The following is an 18,482-nucleotide window of genomic DNA, read 5'->3' as shown; positions in this document are numbered from 1 at the left end:
TTTGGGGGTGTCAGTAGAAAGACAGGGGATGCTACTCAAAGGTTTTGGTTGTGCACATACCTTGAATGTGTGTATTCATGTGTAACTATAGCGGGGAGGCTCCAATGCTTTCAGTCAGACAGCTAAACCAATATTTTTGTCTGACCACCCGAGTAGCCAGGTGTATTAGTATGGATTATTAGTTTGTGAGTGGCATGCTCCCACCCACACACACAGAGCTCCCACTTTGATGCTTGTTTGCTTGTTTAATCTGAACCTTATTGTTCGTATCAGTCAATCATTCTAATCTTATTAAGCCACTTTTGAAACGTAAGATTTCAATTGGTTTGAAGGTTGGTATGTTTTTACGTTCATTTGAAAAGATATTCATTTGTTTCTGTGGATCTCGGCAAACAAAAAGCCTTTTTGGAATTGTCAAATTGAACACACATTTACTCAGTTTTTATGGTATGATATTAACCATATATATATCTGAATTATCCTCCAAGTGAACTAATGTTAACAACATATTGATAAACCAACCAAAATCGAATTGATGTAAGGAAATGTATGTAGAATCTGATTGGTCCACTGGTTGGTTAGTGGCTCTGCTATATCCTTATATATTTTTTAAACTCTTGCATAGTGTGTTGTGCATGCACTCACCGCTCTCTCCTCGGTCCAAACAGAGCCCCCTGCCCAGCCGGTCTTAAGGCAGCGGGTTGAAGATAACTCCTTCTACGACCACGATTCCTCGAATCCGTTTGATGACCCGGAAGAACCGGAGACAGAAACGGCTCCGGGGAATCCCTTCGAAGAGGCCGACCCCGACACGGACCTCCAGCCAGAGCCAGAACCCCCCAAACCCAGGCAGAGGAAAGGAGTGCGGCCTGTGGACATGAGCAAGTACCTGTACGCAGACACAGCGCGGGAGGAGGAGGAGCAGCTTGATGAGTAAGACTTTATGTCTTCATTTGTCCAATTTCTTTATCATATTTGTAATCTAGTGACACAGGAAATGTACCTCTTGCATGTTTTGTCCTTTGTTTTTTTCCACTTTCATTTGCATGTATTACTCTTGCATTGAATACAATTAAAGGAGTCCTTAAGCCCCTTGTTGTATGTACAAAGTGCATTTGTATGTCAGAGTAGAGAGGCCTATGTTATATGGTTTGCTTTAGATAAATATACTTTCCTAAACGGTTTTCATGTCTGAGTAGCCCGTACTAGAAGCAGCAGTCTGGAAGGTTTCAGGCTGCCAAGCTGCTTTACTGTTGGCAGGCCAAGTCGTCTGAGACCCGTCCTTATGAAGGGGCACTCGTAGCCCCCCCATCAGGGCAGAGTGACGAGGCAGCTCTTTCAACGGGAACAAGGGCCCTGTTGTTTCCTCCGCATTCTTTAACCTTGTCTCCCTCCTTTCCCTCTCCTGTCGTCGTCCCCTCCTTCCCTCTCCCCCTATCTGCTTGTTGCCTCATACTTTCCCTCCTCACCATCATCCTTTACTTCCTCCTCAGACTCTGCTCATTTCTACTTTCCTTTCTTCCGTTTTTCATCACTTAAGTGCATTTAATTTGCCATTTAATTTCAGTCTTGAATTATTCCCATTTTACGGCATTGATAGTATAAAAGTAGATGAGGGTTAGGGTTAGGGCATCTACAATATGTGTCTCCTCAGGCAATCAGTGACAGCAGAACTAGTAGTGACAGAGAGCTTCGAGAGACAATTAAAACCGATTTTGCTTATCACTTGGCAGAGTTGTTGCGTTAACGTATAAGAAACCATACTGTCATTTGTAACATGTCTTAATGGCTAAAACAACATCTTATTGTGTGGACCCCCTTCTGTAGCCTGCCCTAAATAGTAAACCTGAAGGTTTCTCCTGTTGAGGGACGCTGTCACTCAGAAAGCCGTATATTGTAGTCCTCTCGGCTTCTAAAGACAGACAGGTTGCTGACTGGCATGTTTCTTTTGCCCTGTCTCTTGCACCAGGAGCAGTCCTCAGCAGAATAGAAAGTTCAAGAGGGCAGCGCAGTGTTTTGACTGGAGCCCTTTCAGATGTCTTTTAGCCAGCGCTGGTCTGTTAAAGCTGCTCTATGGGCCTGCCTGCTCTGCTTTGCTTTACTTACCTCCTTTCTCCCTCTTCGTATCGCTCTGAGCTTAGATAGACACTGAGCAGCTCTAACCTCAGCCTTTTTCTTTCTCACTCTCGCTCTGACCCCCACCCTCTCCATCCAATTCTCTTGTGTGTTTAGGATTGCTTGTTGCATGTTGAGTGAATGTCTCAAGGCCGTGCCCCTGCTTTCAGTGCCACAAGCATGCCTGTATATTGATAACACTCTGGTGTGTGTGTGTGTGTGTGTGTGTGTGTGTGTGTGTGTGTGTGTGTGTGTGTGTGTGTGTGTGTGTGTGTGTGTGTGTGTGTGTGTGTGTGTGTGTGTGTGTGTGTGTGTGTGTGTGTGTGTGTGTGTGTGTGTGTGTGTGTGTGTGTGTGTGTGTGTGTGTGTGTGTGTGTGTGTGTGTGTGTGTGTGTGTGTGTGTGTGTGTGTGTGTGTGTGTGTGTGTGTGTGTGTGTGTGTGTGTGTGTGTGTGTGTGTGTGTGTGTGTGTGTGTGTGTGTGTGTTCCTGCCTGCCTGTCTGTCAGTAGTCCACATTGGGCAGTAAGGATATGAGGTCACGCAGACCTGACCTCAGTGCACCTGCATCTTCTATTACCTTTCCACTTGTGTGTGCCGTTCATTGTATTGCACAAAACTCTCGTTTCCGTGTCGCAGTTTCCTGATGTTTAACTCAACAATGAGCTTTTAGAGCAAATGATGGCTTTAAATAGTGCTCAATAACTCTGCAAAAAGGATCTATAATGTGTCTTGTATGCATTAGTCTTTATATGTTACACATCTGAATTGCATTGCTTTAATATCCCTTGACATCTAAAGAAATGCCTGTTTTTCTTGCGTATTTTGCATTTGTTTTTCTTCAGAAACACAATCTTTGAAGCAAAAGGTCAAACTAATCTTAATCATTTGATAATCCTCGATCAATGCACATTGCTTTAACTTCATTTTTAAAGAATAATTGTAGTCTGTCATGACATTTTTTTTTCCCCTCTCACCCTCCTTTCTCAGATCTAACCCGTTCTACGAGCCAAGAACATCGAGCCCCGAGCACCCCCCCGCTGGTAGCCCCTCTCTGGATGTGGGCAGCGGCCAGAAGAGGAGGGCCCCCCCGCCCCCCAGCTCCAGCTCTGGCCTGGGCCCCAGCACCCCCGCTCCCAAACCCAGCGCTGGACCAGACAGAGAGAGAAACCAGCCGGTCGGGCCCAGCCCGGTCGCCGTGGTGATGGAGAGAGAGCTGGCCTCCTCCTCCCCCAAGGTAAACACACTTCACCTGAACGCAACACACTCGATTTATACCCAAAACAGGCCCAGACATGTATGACAAAACAACAAACGTGGAAAATGCACACATACATTTTTTGCAGTGTATTGTATGTGCTTCTTAGCAGTATTCAGATTATTGCTAAACCATGTAGTAGGGCTGTCCCGAATACCATTTTTCGGGCTCCGGATATTCGGTAGTAATCAGCAGCGAATATTCGGCCCGCATGTGTATTTCGGTTTATTCACAGCATTCATTTTGTTATTCTACAGTATTGTTGTTTTATAGTTATTTGTTCATGTATCTAACCCAATTTGTGTTCTTTGAAATTGAAAAGGATATCGCATTGTGTTTGTTACTTTCGTTGCAGTTGTATTATGTCTTAAGTGTAATTTGGCTTGGCTTCCTATTTTGTATGGACATGCTTTTATTTTGAAGGAGAGTTAGCGCTGTTGACAGGAAGTTGTTGTTGCTATGGAAACAACGTGCCGGAGATTAACGTAGAAAAGTCATATCTACATATAAAGACGGAGAAAGTAAACGATAACGTTTATGGTTAAGTGTTAGCACCCCCCGAAGAGGCACAAGCTCTTACGTTGATATTGGAGATTTCAATAAATTCAAAAAAACGAATAACGAAATTGAAACCCGAATATTACTCCAACGAACGGATATTCGGATATTCGGGTACAGCCCTACCATGTAGGCTCAGTTTATTTGAAAAATATATTCTATAATCCACAGTACAATTTGAATAGACAAATGTAAACATGACATACACACAGTAAAGAAGGGTTTACGTTTTTATTTTATTTTTTATTAACCACTCGGTAATGTTTTTCAGAGGACCAAAGCTTCAAATAGTTTAGTACATCTTTACCATAATCTGAAGTAAAAAACGCACATTTCTGCAGTTTTCTTACTATTCTTCATTCTGACTTTTTCATTGTAGGATGTGTTATTATAAGTGAGTGACTTTTGTAAGTGAGTGTGTGTATGCATGTGTGTGTGTTTGCGCTTGTGTGTCCATATCCAGTGGTCCTTACATTAGCTTTTTTTCCGCCTGCACAATCCCATCTCCTGCCCATTCTTTATGCTCATGATGGTCCCCGGCTCCTCATTTGAATATAGGTATTTGTTTATTGGGGTGTTTTGGTATGTTTATTTATTTATTTAAATTAGGTAAATCATGGCTGGGTCTAATTAAATGGCTGATGGTCACACACACTCACGGCAGGAGTCAGACCACTGGTGGGGAATGATTGGCTGTGTGTGTGTGTGTGTGTGTGTGTGTGTGTGTGTGTGTGTGTGTGTGTGTGTGTGTGTGTGTGTGTGTGTGTGTGTGTGTGTGTGTGTGTGGTGTGTGTGTGTGTGTGTGTGTGTGTGTGTGTGTGTGTGTGTGTGTGTGTGTGTGTGTGTGTGTGTGTGTGTGTGTGTGTGTGTGTGTGTGTGTGTGTGTGTGTGTGTGTGTGTGTGTGTGTGTGTGTGTGTGATGATCCTATGTGGGGCTTAAACACAGGAGGCTTAACTACAGCAGAGCGATCACAAGGGGGTGTTGACCCCCTGTGCACACACATATGCACACACACTCTATACAGTTACTACACACACACACACACACACACACACACACACACTCCCCATGCAGCAGGCTAGCTGACTGTTTTAGTGTAGCTAGGCGGTGATGCTGGCCGTCCATGTAATTATGGCACAGTGCCTTTATCACCCAGCTGCAGTTGCCTGTGACCGTGGGTGAGGGGGCCTAAACCACTTTAATTACCCAGAGCCAGTGGCCTGTGGTGGGCCACACTTCGCCAGGAGATGCCCCTGCCTCTGGAGCTCTGGGAGGAGGGAGGGAGGGAGGGATGCAAAGAATGAAAAGCGGGTGAGGATTGAAGAGGGGTGGGGGTGCAGTGAAGGAGAAGAGGTGGGAGATAGTGAAGGGTGGAAGAACCGTGGGGGGAAGAGAAGGAAGATGGCGAGGGAATAGTAGAAGAAGAGATAGGATGTTCACAGTAAACAAGGATAGGCCTACAGGGTTGTTGACATATAGTGTGAATATGTTTCTCTTATTTGCACTATGACACACACACACACACACACACACACACACACACACACACACACACACACACACACACACACACACACACACACACACACACACACACACACACACACACACACACACTCACACACTCACACACACATACACTCACGCGCGTCAGCCATGTGTAGGCTGTGAGATGACCTTTGAATGTATGAAGTCAGAGAGGATTAAGAGGAGACATTCCCACTATGAGAGGCCAAGACGAACCCCAACACATCATCACACTATGGACGTGTGCGGAGTATAGATGTGTGCTTGTGCTGCATGTATGTATGTATCCTGTTCTTATAGTTTCTAGCATGCCTAAGGCTTCATTCCTAGATTATGTACCAGGGCGGTTATAACCTTCCCCCGAAACACAACTAACCTCTACCTCTCTCATATTAGAGCTTCCAAGGTGTGTATTCTCCATTTATATTTATTTCTACCAAGTATTCATACGGGCAATCGGAATATAGGACCGAGATAAACACACGCATGCAGACAACTATGGCTAATCTCCGGATGTGAATAGAAATTGATATATTGAAAGGCACCATACTCACGTTATACATTTACAACCTGCCCTGAAGGGAACGGGATGTTTCATATGTGTTTTGTTAAATGAAATCTTGTCTTCGCTAACCAAGAGAAAAGATTAGCATGTTCTGTTCCCCATTTACATTTTACACCTTTGTTCAGTGCAAAGGTAACACAAGCTTTAACTGCTTGATCACTATAGTTACACATAGTTTAGAGTGCAAGGGCCTTAGTGCTAAAATAATATTCCAGTGACCTTGGATAGGATAGGAATAGACAACTGAAATAGCTAAAGCCGAAGAGATGTATAGTTTTCTCTGTGCTTAAGCAGTATAGAATAATGATGTGGCTAAGGGAATATGGAGATGTATTATATACTATAAAATGAATAGTGTTATATTTTGAGTTGGTTCATTTCTGTTGTCCTTGTCATGTATGAATTCACTCTTGGAGCTTTGGCATTAAACTTTGTCTTGAAGATGTAGTTTTGTCCTCCTTGTCATTGCATTAACTCCGCCCACTTCAATGCCAGCCTGTGAAGAATCGGGACATCTACAGGCCATATGGTGTGCACCCACTTACTCCTTACACAGGTATTACACATATGGATTGGATTTACATTAAGCCTAAACAAGAGCTCAAAGCTCTGTGGAACATATGTTCAGCACCAGCAATTTATGGCTAGAATAAAACAACTCAAATTCATTTATTGAAACATGTGGTACCATGCTTAACACATTTGCATTGGCATGTAGAATAGAATAGGAGGGATGAAACCCTCTGTAATGGTCACACATGCAGAGCACACCGCACACACAGTGTTCTCTGCTTTTAACCCATTCTAGTACCAGGAGTCTAGTACTAGGAGCAGTGGGCAGCTATTGTACAGCGCCCGGGGAGCAATGGGAGTGAGGGGGGTGGGGGGTTGTCCGGTGCCTTGCTCAAGGGCACCACGGCGAGGTGAACTGGGACCTCTCCAAGTAGCAGTCCACACTCCATATTTTAGGTCTGGTCGGGGACTTGAACCAGCGACCCTACAGCTCACAGTCCAAGCCCCTACTGACTGAGCCACCGCATAGAGATTTAGATGTTCCACGTACTGTATCTATTGACGTCACAAAAGCATGTTGTTTGATTCTCCATGATGCAGATGAGGCTTCACAGGAAAAGCAGCCGCCCCGTCAGAGTCTCAGAGTCGCTCATTGGCCCCTTGCATGGAAAACTCAGCTATTAGTGTATGCGTATTTGTGTGATTATGGGTGGATGTTGACTAGTGTTGTAAAATGCTAGCATAGACTAGAGAAAGCACTATATACAGGGGTGCACATAACTGGTACGCAGGTACGCATGCGCGGCAACAATCTGAAATGCGTACCGTCACTTGTGTCACACCGACGTACTTGTGAAGCTTTTCCAGAAGGCGGTTAGATCACCGGACGACAGAGTCGGTCTCCTTGTGCACAGACAGGGCTGCTGTTAACGTCGGTCTGAACAGCAGCCCTGCGCTAAAACAGCTGATCACAACATTCACAAGTACCGCGGTCACGATGCGTTGTACTCCCCCCCCCCCCCCCCCCCCCCCGTTGACAATCGTGAAACGCTGTACTCCACTAACACCCCCCCCCCCCCCCGTTGACGATCGCGAAGCGCTGAACTCTCCCCCCCCGATGACAATCGCGAAACGCTGTACTCCACTAGCACCCCCCCCCCTGTTGACAATCGCCAGAAGTTGGAGTACCAAACACTGACTCCAGGTACTCATCTGAGTACCTCACTGAGAAAGTTGTGTGCACCCCTGACTATATACATGCTGCAACTTTACATACAATAGCTCTGCACGTGTAGCCAAAGAGTAAAAGTAGCATGGGCAATCTCATTCAAATATATAGCAAATAACAGCAGGGTGCGGTGGTTTTATTCGGGACAGCCCTAATAACTCATTCAAACATTGGACAGCAGCAGCATTTTACATTTTACAGTTAGTGTATTTCTCTGGGTCACTCTCTGGTCTTGCTTGTAAAGAGAAGGCAGTACAAGTCTTTTACCTAAAATCACAAACTGTCTTTTTAATATTTTCATTCTTTGAATATACATACTTTAAGTTACTTTTAGTTGATTTTGTTAGCGATTCAAATCCATCTTAAAGTTGTTGAAAGTGACTCTAAGACGCTTCCTGTCTCTCGTGCCAGTGTGTCTGTCCGTTGTCCTGCCTGTGAGATGTAGATCCTCAAAGACGTGAAGTTTAGGTTTAGCATCTGTGAAGGAGCTGGAGGATGGAAACGTCTGTGGGATTAATGTAAATGAACAGAAGGAGTTCCTGTTGGGCGGGTTGTGATCTCGGTCTGGTCTGATTCAGTCCATCTCTTTTCTCTGCCGCTGATTTCACCCCTCCCAGTAATTCAGTGATCCCCTGCTCCTCCTTTCCGTTTCATCTCCATCTCTCTTCCGCAGTCAGACCGCTCCACACTTACATGCTCTGATCTTTGGATTTTTATCAAGTTTCTGCTTCATGAATTATTTGGCTCATTTTCATATAAAGAAAAGTTTGAAGCTGGAATATGTCTGAGGAAAAAAGTTTAAACAAAAAAGTTTTATATTATCTTAATATTTACTCAGAAAGAGTAAGCCATCTTACATTTTAAGTTCTGGCCCTTTTCCTATCTGACAGTACTTAAAATAGACATGATAGCAAAATAGCAGAACATATTTTGTGTTTGAAAGACTTTATTAAAGTAGGGTAGGTAAGAATGGAGAAACCAGCTCGAGTGCGCTAGAATTTGAAAGTACACAACCGAAAAAAATCTGCCCCTTCCTTCAGACTTCCTTATAGAGCCCCTCCTCCAACACACACGAACGCACACATGACCAATGAGGGCACGAGATAAGTTTGTGCACAAGATGGAAGGCTGACAGGCAGGTAGGCCATCCAGTTATTTTAGCCGGGCCGGCTCAGATGATTGGTCGTGCTTTTTACAGCGCCACGGCTTCCACAGATGACATTTTTTAATGTATTTATTGTCAAAGCATTTAATATATTCATTGCTATTGGGATGTTAAGAGCATTCCATGGAATATAACAAAAAGTGTTTCTGAAGTGAATTACCTACCCCACCTTTAAGATTTATTTGGATATTACTTCACCTTTTGTTGATATCAACTAGTGAAAAACTACTCACAATAAACTTAGAATCCATAAATGTAACTGTATATTCCTTTCATTTGAACACATACTTATTCTCTCCAGAAGTGAGAAAGTGAACCAACACTATGTTTTCTTTCTCCCCTTCAGTTGAAGGGCTTGTGTGATTACTTCTGTTAATCAAAGGGTTCAAATTAAATGGAGTTGTGCAGGTTGTGTGAGCTCCTGTGCCGTGGGGGAGGCAGAGGCCAGAGCTCTCCTTCCTCTCGCAGACTTTGTTTTCACAGCCCCTCCTTCAGTTCAGACTACCTCCAAATTGAAATTAGAATAAATTAACATTATTTAATTGAGTTCGCAGAAGGCTGCGATATTTCTTAATTAGCTTTCGTCGGGGTTGGCGGCAGGAGAGGAGCACTGCCGCACGGCGAAGAGTTGCTGAGGTTGACGTGATGCTTTTAGAGGACAGAGGGGAGCCCAAGAGACAAGGACAGTCATCTCTGTCCTCTGATCTACAACCGGTCTAAGGTCTCTCGTCTTGTTATCATTACATACGGTCCAGAGTTATTCCATCTTCTCTGATTACTTTCATATACCTTGAACAAAGATTCTCAGATTCAGGCCATAAAGAATGTCCTAGAGCATAATGTGTTTAGACAGTGGTTAATCACAGTTAAATACTATGTGTTGTGGTATTTACATTTCAATATCGACATGAGTCTTGAGCCATACCAAATCTTCTTACTTCTTACTATACCTGCATGTCTAGTATGTCATGTCACCAATCAAGGTAAATGGTCCTTGACATTAAAAGTAAATATAAAATGTCCAGTGTGGTTTGTATTGCTACTTTGTTCCTTTAGAGGAGAGCTGTGTCTCTAACATTTCAGAACCTGGAATCAATATTAGCAGAGAAGCGGTCATCGCGGTCCGTTTCTGAAACCGAGCTTCTGAAGACTCAGCGGCTCCCCTTGGCCACAGCGGCCTTTCCCTAAGCTGTGTAATATTAGGAGCATAATCCTTCAGAGGAGTAAGTCTAAGTCAGTACCTCTCAATGTCTGCATTTTCCCCGTGTGGACCCCTCCCCAACTCTGATTTGTAGTCTCTGAGTGGTCTGTCATTGGATCTGGTGGGAGAGAGGAGACCCAGTTTCTCCTGACATGCAGTATAGGTCCGATCATCGGGCTTCCTGTGGTCGTTTCATGCTGCAGGGCATCGCTGTCATCAGGTGGGGTTAGAGAGGTAGAAGACATTACTGAACAATCCAAACCTTTCTCAACAGTGGGAAAAGTAAAAGGGAATGTTTAGAGGAGGTTATGTTCTGGGTCAAGCTGTGCAAGGGTCAGTTTTAGGTGCCTGTTTACACTGCCAAACCTATACCTAAATCTTTAAAACGTTATAGCAACAAAATGAAGTTGCTCACACAGGAGCTGATCTTATGAGACGAATACAGAAATGTTGGCTCGATACACAATGTTGATCCGAAGTCTCACAGTGCAGAATGTTAAATCATTTCAAAAGAATAAATACAAAATCTAATGTTAACACGTTTTCAGGGACTATTCTGAATTCAATTTTCTACACGGTCGCCATGAGGGAGGCAGCATGTGTGTTGTGTGTGCTAATGTGCCACTTTGTGTGTGTTGTGAGGGATATATTTTGATCCAGTTACTGTAATGCGGCTATCATTTTTCCACCTCTTCCTCTGTTGGGTGCATGTCGAGTTCACAAGTTAAGCACTGCGAAGAGCTCACTCTCCTCAATACCCGCGCCGACTGGTGTAAAAGGGCCTTCCGCAAAGCGCCGCTTGTAATCTGCCTTTGGTAAATCCTCCTTAGTTTTATCTGCCAAGGATTACCTCACAAGCTGCAAGCAGGAGAGAAACGACGGAGACGCAGAGCAAGAGGGAGAGAAATGAAAAGCAAGTCAAACAGAAAAACGATGAAGATGGAACAAAAATGAAAACAAATCGCTGTGTAATCTCTGAAAGAGAGAGACCTGCTTTAGAGTTGAAGGGAGGTTTCCCTCGCCACTCATTTAGAGAGGGAATTGACTAATCCCTCTGTGATTGATGTCTGCTATGAGAGGCTCTATAGCAGACTAATATGGCTTATGAGGATGACCAGAAAGTCCTTTGTATGTGCGTGCCTGTGTGTGTGTATATATGAATGAACCAAACCTTTTTGTCTTGTGTGTCCTTCTATCCAGTGGCCGGAGAGGCCAGGGGTTTGAATGACATGGCGGGCCGAAGAAGGGGTAACTTTATCTTAATCTGCTCCTAATCTGCCCCAGTCCTCCAGGTGTGTGTGGGCTTAAACCCAGAAACATCCAGGGTTTTGGGGTGAGGTTTAAGGGGGCTTCGGGTGAGGACATAGAAGTCCATGCACTTGAAAACTCCTTCGACCTCAAGAAGGTCTTAGACCCCCCGCACAGTCTTGAAAACCGCGCTCACTTAGTCATGCCATACCTTACTGCCGTCATCCTTAAGTGGCCCCTGCTACATTTTAATTGAATTAAACCAACCGTCCTCCGCAATTTAAAAAGGACCTTAGAAGTACCTTATGAATTAGTCTGAGTGATTTGTCTTTCAAATTGTGTGCATGTGTTGGGAGAGTGTGTGCGTGCACTGTGTGTTTGAGGAACGGAGAGCGAGTGTAGGAAATGATAAGGCTTTAATTGCCTCTTTATAAAGCCCTCCAGCACCCCCCCCTCTTGGACTGTTATGGTATGCAGGTGTGTGCTCTTCTGCGCTATAGGAAATACTAAGTGGCATTCTCAGCTCTTAACTCTTGGATCACAGAGTGGGATCATTCCCGTAGCTTTTAATCGAGCACTCTAGTTGGAACTCAACTAAATTTGACCACACCGTCTTGTCTTGGTCTTAATCAAAACATACAGTGAGTTTGCACACTTTGACCCCAGCTAGGAACTAATGTTTGGTAGCCTCTACTTGAATTGGAGGCTATTGCTTTGCATCTTAACATCAAAAGAGAAACCAGACAAAGCACATAACTCAGCTCTGCCCAAAGTAGCCTTTGGATAGCTTAGCTAGCAGAATGGCTACATGCAGTTGGTTTTTCTGACCATTGGTTGGTTGATCTCTTGGTCCAACACTAATCCCCAGTGAAGGACTATCGGAGCTGATCGACAAACATTAAGGAAATTAATCTGAATGTCTTTGATGATTCCCTAAATGTCATCTTGCACAATCAGTAGATTACAATTGTCAGTTGTCCATCAATTGTGTGCATGATGAAATACAAGGGAATTGAGCTTACATTAGCATGTTAGCATACAGAACACCACATGCCAAAACATTTACTAGTATTAAATGTATCAAAAGTGGACAACCCGTTGCATATGTTGGGGACAGAAATGATTGTTGCCCTTGTTTTTGTATCCATGATACATCATAAACTATTGCCCCACAGGTTGATGTTCTGTTCTTTCTCTTTCTCCCTTCACTTTCTCTATCGATCTCCTCCCTCTCTTTCTTGATGCTCCTGTCATAGTCCTCCCTCTCTTTCTCTGCCTTCGTGCAGCATTTTCCTCCACCACACCCTTCCTCTGTGTGTGTGTGTGTGTGTGTGTGTGTGTGTGTGTGTGTGTGTGTGTGTGTGTGTGTGTGTGTGTGTGTGTGTGTGTGTGTGTGTGTGTGTGTGTGTGTGTGTGTGTGTGTGTGTGTGTGTGTGTGTGTGTGTGTGTGTGTGTGTGTGTGTGTGTGTGTGTGTGTGTGTGTGTGTGTGTGTGTGTGTGTGTGTGTTGTGTGTGTGTGTGTGTGTGTGTGTGTGTGTGTGTGTGTGTGTGTGTGTGTGTGTGTGTGTGTGTGTGTGTGTGTGTGTGTGTGTGTGTGTGTTGATGCGTGTGTATTCTGATCAGGAGTCAAAGGGGTGACTTTGTAATTATGTTCATTTTAATTGGCTGTGCTATCACCCCTCTCATCACTTTGGAGCCCACGCAGCGCTGGACAATGGCAGTCTGTAGTGGGGGGGTTGCACAACTGCTGTGTCAAGACCCCTCCATGCACACACAAACACACACGCATATACACACACACACAGCCTCTTTACCTGCAGAGCATAATTCCTAAAGTGGCCTCCTTAATGAGTTTTCCCGGCCCAGGCTTAGATTAATTGATAAATGGCGGCGCTATCGGCACAGCTGATCTCTGAATCTATTGCAACACTAATTTGTTTGTTGAAGATGGCAGTTAAAGGAGATTAATACGTTATAGATTTATAAGAGACACCCCCTCTTTCTCTTCCTCCTTCTCATCCTTCTCTCCAAGCTTATTTATTTGTCTGAGGAGGTGGAGGAAGAGCAGAGAGGTCTCTCGATCCCTGTTGGATTCTTGAAAAGTTTTCAAATACACATAATAAAGATGCATATACATGATTTGCAGGGAAGTTCATTTGCTTAGCCAATAGTATGTAACATGCAACAAATGAACTATTTAACTTCTGTCGCTCTGGTCAGTTTAGTAAGGACCAGCTTTAAATATAATCTATTATTTAGCTGCTCCTAGAAAATTATAATAACCCGACAGATACTGTACTTTTCGGCGTGAGACCCATGATCATATTTGAAAAACATCCGAGTGCTCTCGGTGTGAAAGCAACATGATTGCTTGTGTGAAAAACCTACAACATATTGTGTCATTTCTATACTGCCATTTTTTGTTTTTTGTCCGTTGATGTATACTTTAATATCAACACGTGCGCACACCCATATCTGCTGATTTATTGGTCCAGCTCTAAGCACATGACTTGCAAACACACTGAGTTCAAGACCCATCAGGGTTAGGAATGCTAACAGGTAGCTACTGTTGATTAAAGCTTCCAAAAGAAGGGGCAAACATGGAATAAGTTTAAAGTTCTGAATATTTGATTGCAGGTTATTAACCAATTAAACACATACAAACTTCATTTAAGTAGCTGCACGTGAACGAATGCAAGTTAGGACTGTGACACAATGGTAAAAAAAAACGTCTAACTGATACTGAGTAGTGTTTGACGAGCAGTTTGTAATATCTTCTAGTGGATCTGTGTAACCCATAAGAGGGAAGAGATGGAGGAGCACTCGGCATCAGTACCATCAGATGTCTTGTTTTGTCCCTAACTGGATCCTACGTTCTATACCATCAACCCCAACCCCCTTACCGCACATACACACACACTCAATCCCAAACCTGCGTGTAATTCCCCCCCCCCCCCCCCCCCCCCCCCAGCCAAAGCTAATTTGCAGAGGCGTGAGTGTGGGTAATGCTACTGCCGCTTCCATGACAAGCTAAAGCCAGCGCTTACACCGCATAATGCCCCTGTGTTACACGTTAGGCGTGAAGCGGGCGGGTGGGCACACTGCAGCCTGGCACCGTCACTCCTTTGTCTGCTGCCTCCTCCAAACGGTGTTATTTCATGATGTTTTTCTCAGTGAATGGTTTTTATTTCAATTTCAAAGCCATGTCTGTCCTTTCCCTTTACTGCCTTTTTCCTGCTGCTTTGCATGGTTATGCCTTTGGAGCAGAATAGTCCTTGGAAGCAAAAAATGGTCCTGGAAAAGGAAACCGCTTTTTCCTGATTTTTGCATTTTACATCTCAGTAGCCAACCGCCCAAAGGCCCTCTGTCTTGGCCTGCAGGTTCACTGCGAGATGGGAAATGAAATGTAAATGGGAGAAAATGTAATATCTGCTTCTGAGAGAATCACTCGCAACCCCACGTCATCATCATCATGATGAATGTAACACATGTTCCCACTTTAGGATATTAAACATAACCATGGCATGACGATTATTCAAATACATTGCATTACAAACGCTCTTAATATATTTTCTTTTGAGGTGGCCTTGCTCAGAAGCAGCCGGTTCAGTGTGTCATATATTCCGCTCTCAGGTGTAATAGGTGCTCTCTCCACCTGTTCACACACATAAAGTGATGCCCGGCTTAACTAAACAGTGTCTACATGCACAGTCACACACACATGCACACACACTTTCTCTCACGGCTCTCTCTGGAAGGAGCCCCTCCTCGGTGTGATTACAGCAGTAATGCGATATATCCTTTGTATGTTAATGTGTATTATTTTTCACGCTACATTCGCTCTCCTCTCCCGTTCCTGCCTTTTGTCCCCCCCCCTTTTTAGCTATTGTTCCATCCACTCCACATCTCCATTTACATAATTGAACTTTTGATTGGACTTCCTCCCCTCTGCTCTCATGCAGGCAACGTTTGAAATCCGAAGCATAATTTCACGGGCTTCTTTTTCGCTCTGTCTTTTCTAATGTGAACACGTCGGACGCAGAAAGCCCCCAGATTAAACAAATTGCTTGTTTTGATTGAAGGTGCAATTAAATAATTGAGAGTGTTGGTAGTTGGGGCTCAGCCAATCAGATGAGAGCTTTCAGGAGCAGGATGGACAGGCCACTTAAGTGCACTAACCTTTATCCTCTTAAATGTGAACAGGTATTAATGTTTTCAAGTGTGTGTGTACATCTTGGATAACAGTTGAGTGTTACTGTGTGTGTGTGTGTGTGTGTGTGTGTGTGTGTGTGTGTGTGTGTGTGTGTGTGTGTGTGTGTGTGTGTGGTGGGTGTGTGTGTGTGTGTGTGGTGTGTGTGTGTGTGTGTGTGTGTGTGTGTGTGTGTGTGTGTGTGTGTGTGTGTGTGTGTGTGTGTGTGTGTGTGTGTGTGTGGTGTGTGTGTGTGTGTGTGTGTGTGTGTGTGTGTGTGTGTGTGTGTGTGTGTGTGTGTGTGTGTGTGTGTGTGTGTGTGTGTGTGTGTGTGGACTTTTTCTTTTTTTGCCGTAGGCTCCTTGAGCGGATTACAAGTTTTAAAGAGTATGAGATTCAACACCTCCTCAAATCTGACACTCTCTGGCACCGCTTTGATGCCATGAAAGTGAGATTGGAGAGACACGGAAGCTCTTTTCTCTCCACAGAGTCGTGGGTTTATGTCATTGGGTCGAGGCCAGTTAAGTTTCCATTGAAGCGTTTTGCCCCAGAGGGAGAGACAAAGCTGCCACTTAAAACGTTTCACTTGTGTCTTTTTTTATGTTTCTGAAAGGGCAGTTTTAATAGCCGTCATTGTTTTTAGTAAATTAATCACATTACATTTGTCTATCTTCATTTTGGCCAACAGGTTGACCAGGAAGTAGACTGTTTTTAACCCCAAGTTGCAATTAGGCACAATGTTAAAAAGACTTTCTAAATCAAGGAGTACTGTTCAGTTGCTGGAAAAAAAGGAATACAAAATAAGTTTACTTGGAAATAAAGTCATACTTTTCGATTGACTTAAAATGTATTATATCTTCAGTATATTGATGGTATTGTAATCCACATATTCAGCAAGTGTTTAAACTAAACCTGCGATACCCATCCAATTTCTCGTCGTGTATGATGTTGGTGAAAAAAGGATTTACTGTTTGTATAGGACAGTTACACTCAGTTTCTCTAAAAGGTATTTCGGATTACTCATTTCCTCATACAGTACAGTAGAAATTGGCTTATTGCCCAAATCTAAAAGAAACAATTTCCACTCTCGCTACAGAATTGTTCTTTTGCTTAAGACCTAAGATCGACCTGTGACTATTTTCTAATTTCACATATCACGGTTCATCCGCTTTTTTTACCCCCGATTCCAGATCTCAAATCACATTAACGCTCCCAAAAATGACACTTCAAAAAAATCCTCCTCCCGACACCAACAGGAACCTGGAAGCTTCCAGGTTTCCTCCTATCTTGTCATTCCGGCATTGTAGTGAGCTTAACCCCCCCTCTTTCTCTCACATCCTTTTCCCCTTCTTCCATTTTTTTTTCTTTCTCTGCCCCGTCGGATGTATGTTGTTGACACTGAGGCATCAGGAATAATGGAATCTCTTGTCAGTGGCTTGTATTTTTCGCCCAGGCTGTTAGGGCTGTGTATAATAGTGGCAGAGGAGGAGGAAGAGGGGAGGTTATGTGCCACTGATAGTAATGAAGGTTGCCTTTTCATTTTTTAATATGGAATGTTTGTGGGCCGAGGCAATGCTCTCCGCTAATCCTACCCTCAAGCCGAGCTAGCTACATGGCTGTGTCAGTGTCACACACACACACACACACACACACACACACACACACACACACACACACACACACACACACACAGACACAGACACAGACACACACATCCAGAGACATCCACACAGACAGATAACAGACAAACACACACACACAATACATACGTGTGCACACCTTCCTTTAGGCAAGACAGCAAACTGTTTGATAAGTCAGGGTGCATTTCTGTTCCTCATGAAAGTTTCACTCCTCCCGTGTTTGTGTCTTAAGGAAATGCAGCCAGTTCCTGTAGAAGAAGATATGGTTTTTGTTCGATATGGATATGAAAGCTTGAGTGCGTAGATGCATTTGTAAACCTTTATCTGGAGAAAGCGTAATGGAACAGTCCGGGCTGCCAGATGAGAAAATGACATCAGTTGGGGTTGTGATGAACACGGGGGTCAGTGTTTGTATCGTGCTGCTGTCGTTAAAAAATAAATAAAAACAGGTTTGTCAGGAAGGAAGAAAGGAATATTTATTTTCAAATAAACAGTTAAACAAATGTTTTTTAAGCACCTGAAGTTGAGTAGATAGTAGGTATTTGTGTTTTCTTTACCACTTTAAGTGCAAATTAGTGTAAATGCAAATGTTACTGTGTATTTGTTTTTTCTTTGGCCAAGATACCTGTGTGTCAATAGTTGAGAGAGTGTGCCTTAAAGTCTGTGTATCCCACTGGCTAATATTTGTTTTTTGTTCCCACTGGCTGTGTTACACAGGTGTGTATTTGTGTGTGCGAGTGTGTTTTCCGCCGGCTAGGGTGCAGGGTCTTCGGCACTGGAGTGTGCTGTGTGTCTAATTGCTTTAATAGCACCTGGTCTCTAATCCCAGGTAATTAGAGCGCTCAAATTAGACGGCTACTTTCAACCGTCACTTGAAAAAGCAGAAAGGGAAGGCCTGGAGGAAGACCACTCCACTCTGAAACTCTACACACACACACATTCAAGCTTTTACTGACACGCACAAAAACATTTGGCTAAGCAGAGACAACTGGAGGAACAAGTTTAGTTTAGAGAAGTATGTACTTATGTGTAAGTGTAGTGAAATTAATATTTTCTCCCTCTTCTTAAGTCTGAATACCTACATTACGTTAGATAAGTTGGTGATAAGGGACAAAATGATTTGATGAGGTCAAAAAACAATTCCTCTCCTTATCCCCATACAGTAGTTACGACCATGTTGTAATCGGTATTGACTTTCTGACTTTTTATCTATTTTTTCCCCCTCGGTTTGTTTGAGTGGCACGCAGGCATTGTCGAGGCCGCCTAAAACGTGTCTG

At 43.7% G+C, this 18,482-nt stretch overlaps 1 protein-coding gene across 1 annotated transcript in view; it reads left to right on the top strand.

Moving 5' to 3' along the window:
- The window catches only part of ehbp1 (EH domain binding protein 1), a 155,468-nt gene that overhangs the window by 51,579 nt on the left and 85,407 nt on the right, over positions 1 to 18,482 (top strand). Inside the window, exons 9-10 of the mRNA XM_034135961.1 lie at positions 669 to 933; positions 3,103 to 3,349. Of these exons, the coding sequence (XP_033991852.1) occupies positions 669 to 933; positions 3,103 to 3,349 (512 nt within the window). The remainder of the gene's footprint in view (positions 1 to 668; positions 934 to 3,102; positions 3,350 to 18,482) is intronic.

This window comes from Trematomus bernacchii, unplaced genomic scaffold (assembly GCF_902827165.1).
Source record: "Trematomus bernacchii unplaced genomic scaffold, fTreBer1.1, whole genome shotgun sequence".
Taxonomy (NCBI): Eukaryota; Metazoa; Chordata; class Actinopteri; order Perciformes; family Nototheniidae; genus Trematomus; species Trematomus bernacchii.
This window is presented reverse-complemented; position numbering and strand designations above follow the sequence as displayed.